This window comes from Lupinus angustifolius, unplaced genomic scaffold, assembly GCF_001865875.1.
Source record: "Lupinus angustifolius cultivar Tanjil unplaced genomic scaffold, LupAngTanjil_v1.0 Scaffold_3_246, whole genome shotgun sequence".
Lineage (NCBI taxonomy): Eukaryota > Viridiplantae > Streptophyta > Magnoliopsida > Fabales > Fabaceae > Lupinus > Lupinus angustifolius.
In genome coordinates this window covers 14,039-19,953 of record NW_017717059.1, presented here as the reverse complement: position 1 = coordinate 19,953, position 5,915 = coordinate 14,039, and the positions used below count along the sequence as shown (strand labels likewise).

The 5,915-nt window shown below is 30.2% G+C and overlaps 1 protein-coding gene and 1 long non-coding RNA gene across 3 annotated transcripts; one reads left to right on the top strand and one right to left on the bottom strand.

The window, feature by feature from the left end:
* The first annotated feature begins 442 nt into the window (after positions 1-442).
* On the top strand, positions 443-903 carry LOC109337273. The gene is made up of 2 exons (XR_002106426.1): positions 443-482; positions 799-903. It is a non-coding gene; the product is annotated as an uncharacterized LOC109337273 (long non-coding RNA).
* Positions 632-2,632, bottom strand: LOC109337272. Of its 2 annotated transcripts, none has more exons than XM_019574211.1 (2): positions 1,953-2,631; positions 632-902 (listed from the first exon to the last, which is right to left on the bottom strand). In XM_019574211.1, exons 1-2 carry the CDS (start codon positions 2,508-2,510, stop codon positions 810-812), a joined length of 651 nt encoding a protein of 216 aa, XP_019429756.1. In that variant the 5' UTR covers positions 2,511-2,631; the 3' UTR covers positions 632-809. The 2 variants fall into 2 exon arrangements, with proteins under 2 accessions (XP_019429756.1, XP_019429757.1); XM_019574212.1 differs by having other exon boundaries at positions 801-1,077; positions 1,953-2,632.
* Positions 2,633-5,915: the final 3,283 nt, after the last annotated feature.

The window sequence follows — 5,915 nt, the reverse complement described above, 5'->3', positions numbered from 1 at the left end:
GAACCTGGATATCAAAAATCCAAAAGCCCAAGGTAATTGGGCTTAAAAGATTTTTCTACATTTTTAACTATAAAATGTAGTGGCGACTCTAAACAAAGTCGTGCAGCCGAAAATCGGGGCGCGACAAATACATGCATCATTCATTATTCATTTGTATTTAAAGAAATATATCAAATAGAGAAAATGAACAGCTGAAGTCCGCAGAGTTTTTTTTCCTTGTGATTATATTTAAAGGAATATATTGTAGAAAAATATAATTTGATGACCGGAATTTCAATTAATTATCACTTTAAGATGTTTTAAGTCAACAACTTAATATAAAAAAGACATGGAAGTAAAAATAGCCTAGAATGAAACAAGTCAAACAACAATTCATCAAAATATCGATACCTGGTTGGATAACAATGGAATTTCATAAATATACATTCATTGGTATTGGTAAATAATAAAATCAACTTACAGAATTTATTTACTTATTTTTTGTTAAAATGTTCAATTTTATACGATGAATTTAATTAAAAAATTGTTAGTGTAAAAGAACTCATTCTCACTAACTTAACCAACTATTTGACAAAACTTAAATAAATTAAATTTGTAAACAATTATTTTAATAACCAAGTTCATTTGATAATATGTATATGATAGTATAAGTATTTTACAATACATGAAAAATAAACCTGTTTGACATGATGACTATAATCTCATCATATTAAAGAGAAATAAATGGCTAGGGATCAATGCACTTGTGTGGTCCTTCATTCCTCATCCATGGTTATAAAGTCTATGACGTATAATGAGTAAATAAAATATCAAACGTTATCAAATTTGGAACCCCATTTTCTATGCTTTTCTTGCCCGTTCTTCCATGGGACCACATGCTTAAAGCTTTCATAAATGCTTCCCTGTAGTTATAAGATTAACTTCATGAGAATATATCAAGACCTAACTAAATTAATAAATTATTTTGAACACGAAAAGAAAACTAAAAAAGTCACCAATGGAAAATGAATGCTTTTATTGTGGCCATTAAGTTGAAAGTCTATCTAGCTTTTCGGTGCCCAAATGTTTCTGCTGTTACACTGTTTTAACTTTCAATTTCATTATTTCTCACGCAAGTGTAGTTTTTTTTATGAAGAAATTGAAAAGGAGTATATAAAGTCATAAGGTTATGTAAATTTGGTGGTTTAGTTGTAGCCACTTAACCACAATAATATGACTACTATTAAGATATTATTTTGCAGTCAAACGTTACCTTTTACTTATTTAACCGTATATGTAATGCATTATGCATGATTCTTCGAGATCCTATAACAAAAATAGGTCATGTAAAAAGACATTGGGGACAGCTTGGCACAAATCCATTTAATAATTTCCAATAAATTTTTTATTTTCTCATGATTATTGTATCCATGACTTGCATAGGATGGAACAACCTACTACATGGACATAATTATATTATATTAGTTCTTTAAATAATCGTTTTTTCAGATTTTCTGTATTCCCTGTAGTATATATATGGTGCATAATATATAATATTAAGAGAAAGGCTGGCCGTTGATTAATAACAGCTCCTATTATATTAATATTCAATTCTGATCATCCATTTGAGAAATTATATAGGCACACATAAGAATTTCACAGCAGCTAAATTTGATCCGACCAAAATTGCAACATATAACTGGATAGAAATATAATGTGCCCCCATGAATAAAATACTCAGGGAGTTGCTAGTGTCAGTAATATTATTAAAAATAGCACGTACCACCAATACAGTAAGATAGTATATATGTGCATATATCTTTTTTCTATATCTAAAGGGTAACAATAGCATATTTTTGTTTTGTTTTTTGATACCCTTTCTTCTCAGTATCGGTATCGAGAGGATCCTCAACCGAGAAAATATCATGATTGAAGAGTGGATTAAGAAATTGAGATAGCAGTAGAAGACTTACCCAAAAATGTGACCTTGCCTTAGGCAGAGAGAGACTAAACAAGCTTCCTCTAGTATGAACCCTAGAGAACTTCCCTTTATTTGGCTGAGGGCTACCAAGTGTTATAGGGCATGAAAAGTCCAAACTACCCTCAGTCTCTTTATTCATCTTCCTTGAACCACTCCACCTGGTGGACCCAAAGTTGGAATTCCAGTAATCCCTGTGAGTCCTACATGAGGACGAGTAAGACATGGTCCGACCTACGTAAGGCCCACCCAACACAGTTGTAGGGGAAGGAACCTCCATGTTGGAGGACACCTTACCCTCCAAAAACGACAACCTCGGTGGCAGTTCCAAGGTTCTAGCACTGTTGTTGTTGGGCTCTGATTGGGTGTGGCAGCGTCTAGGTTTCCCAGGTGCTTCCTCCCACATGAAAGGAACGGAAACCTCCGTCTGCGGCGGCGAAGCCTCCTCAGGCGGCATGAATATTGGCCGTGAGTTTAAGAGAGAGAGTTTTGTTGGTGTGTTGAAGTATGGTTCGTGAAGAAGATCAACCCTGCATGACTTTGACCGCATCATTGTTATGATCACAGTGGCAAGAAGGGCACTTTAGTGAAGTAGGTGCGTGTGGGGTTATAGAGAGAAATGTATGAACAAGTTTAGATAGAAAGAAACAATGGTGGGGAATGAATGAAAACAGTGGTTTTATAGAAGAGAAAAATGATATTGTCATGTTTATATTCATTTTTTTTTTGGATTATTTTTGAATGGTATCCTTTAGTAGAGATTACATGTCTCATAGTTTGTCTCTATTTCTTCTCCCTACTAATTAAGTCGATACATGAATAAAAGAAAAATTTTAAAAACAAAAAAAGTTATATTTTTATATTACTTATTAAAAATTGATTGATTTGGTACAGAAAATGATGACAGATTTTGAGATAGCTGATATTTATTTTTCACCTTATGAATAAAAAATAAAATTTTAAAATTATAATTGTAACCCCTTAGGAATTTAATGACTTATATCATTAGTTTAACACATTGTTGATTTTTTTAAACTTAATTTATGATGATTGATCAAATCATTTTATTTTAATGCATAACATAGCTAATTTCTCAAGTACAATGTTAGAATTAATGTGCATATGAGTTTTTAAACTCAATGCGGTTATATTTATATTTCCGGGAGTGATTAGTATTTACTATTTAGTCATTGGTTGAGGCACACTATTAATGTATAAATACCTTCATTTATACTAGACTAATAATAAATAAATTTCTTCTGTGGGATAATTTTCGCTAAATAAAAATGTAATAATAAAATAGATAGAATAAGAATATGATTAATCAATCATATATGATAATTTCCTTTGAAAGGTTATGTGGATGAGACATAAATGTCGTTGGTTTGGCGTGTTATACGTAGTTGAGGACTTGAGGGGATAAAATGAGGAAAGAAATTAAACATTACAGTTACAAGAAAACCAAATGAAACATCATTTTCTTTTGTTAAGAAAACGACCACCATAGTCCTCATTTTATATAGTATTTGTGTGCGTGGGTTGCGACTCCCAAGCGGTAATTTCCACGACAAAATTACTATTAAAAATTTCATTTCAAGTTTTTGGACTTTTTAGAAAATAAAAAATGTATACTCTCAGTTTTATACACTTATAATACAAATAAATTATGAATGATAAAATGAATATATATAAATCTTTATATTGATGATACATATGTAACACACTTTTTTAATCATTTGTTAGTGGTTTTGTAAGCCTTTTCCCAAATCTAATTGTGATAATTTTATAGAGCCATTGGGAATATATTTGTATCTCCTAAAGAAAAGGTTATCTTACGGGAAACTATTGATAATGTAGTAGTACCAATTATTAAAGTATGACTTAAATTTGCAAGTGACACAAAATACAAAAAAATAGTCAATTTTTATAAGGGGAAATAATTTGGTGTCCCATCAGATTTAGTAATTTTTATTTACACATCGATCCTTTTCAACCATCCCTGTGAGTTTTATGCTTCATAATACTATTAAAAGAGCAAAAGAGAACAAAGAATAATACGTAACGATAAATTGTGATTCTGGTTTATTGATGCAACAATTATAATGCCTTATTTTTCTATGATAAAATCTAACAATAATTTTGTTTCATTCAAACAGTATACTATTTATAAGGCCTTATTTTTTGAATGGATGTGGGAGAGATAGAAAGAAATTGTAAGATTTTAATATTAAGTAGACTCAAATATCCTTAAAATTGAATTGTTTTGAGAAAAGAAAGATCGGATAGTTTTGTCCGTAAATCTTGATGAACAATGCTAAAACACTCCATCTAGGCAACTACAAAAAGGGTTGATGGAAGTTAACAAATCCCTATATCTATCAATATATAGGATATTACAGAGTAATAAATATATAATGTAAAATTTATGTACGTCAGGGAAGTAAAGTATTTCCCTAGTGCCTTTATGATGAAATAGGAATTACTAATTTTTGAACAAATAAGAAATGATAGAATAAATGGAAGAATGGATTTAAATGATTTAAGCATTGTTTAACCAAAAAAATAATTAACCAAAAAATGATTTAAGCATTGAGGAAATATTATATCATGTATATATATACACTCCACCTAGGGATTACAATTGGTACGCGTGGACACGAGTAGTAGTTATCTCCTACCCACTTCAAAATAGGAGAGCATTATCCATACCTGCCCGTACCCATATGGGTACACGTGTGCGAGTATTTTTGGTTACCTGTGGGTATTTCTGGTTACCTGCGGATAGAACGGGTATCAACAGGTTTTCTATATTATAAATAAATTTTTATTTTTTTACTTCTATTATGTTTCAAACGAGATGAAACTTAATTATTTTTGTAATTTTTGATTGAATTTTTAGCAGAAATGCTAAATTTATTGGTGTTTTCTATTTGTGTGATTTTTGTTATCATTTCCTTAACAAAAAGTATATATTTTCTTTGTAAAACATGCGTGTTTCTACCCATGTAATAATATTTGTAGGGTGTTTTACCATCAAACTCAATAAAATATGTAAACAAAGTAAAAGGAAAAAATGTACATAGTGTAATGAATGTTACTTTTTATTTTAATTAAATATAATATATTAATCATATAAGTAACGGGTATCCGCGAGCACGGATACCATAATATCCGTAACCCGCCCGTATGTACTATGAGTATTTTTAAAAACTCGTTTATAATACGCGTGAGTGCCTGTTGTGATCCATACCCATACGGATGTTACATGCGGATACGAGTTTTTTTGCCATCCCTAACTCCACACCACCGGGCTGTAAAAGATGTTATGGTTGTCCTTTGATATTTTTCTTTAATTATTATTATCAATTTATTACTATGTGTCTCTTGATATTCTTTTGAAGTCATTTTCTTACATTTGTGATGAATTAACTTTCAAATATCAACCGGTTGCATACACCGAGAAATGGTTAATTTAAGTAGGATATATTTAGTTATTTTAAAGCAAAGTTTCCACATTAATTTATGCATGAAAAAGACTTTCTTAAAAGAAATAATATCATTGTATTATAAATATAATCAACTGAAACAACATTGTTTATCGTAAAGAATAATTGGGTTCTCCACTAATATTTAATAGTGTAGGAAGAAAATAGTTCAATTTGCTGTGTGAAGACCTAAGAGAGTCGTCTTCGATAATCTCAAGACAATAAAAGGTTAGAGTCTATAAAAAGTTGCAGCCAACAGAAAGAAAAAAGTTGTAGTTCACAGTATGAAAACAAAAGGATAAGATAAAATATTATAATTTGGATAAATAAAATAATATAATGTGCTACTTTTATTCTTAAGATATAATGAGTTGGTATTTTGATCTTTAAGTATAAATGTAAAAATAATAGCTTCACTTTCCTCACTACCTTTTTCTCTTCTTTTTTTGTTTCAATTTTTAGAGGTGGAAGAT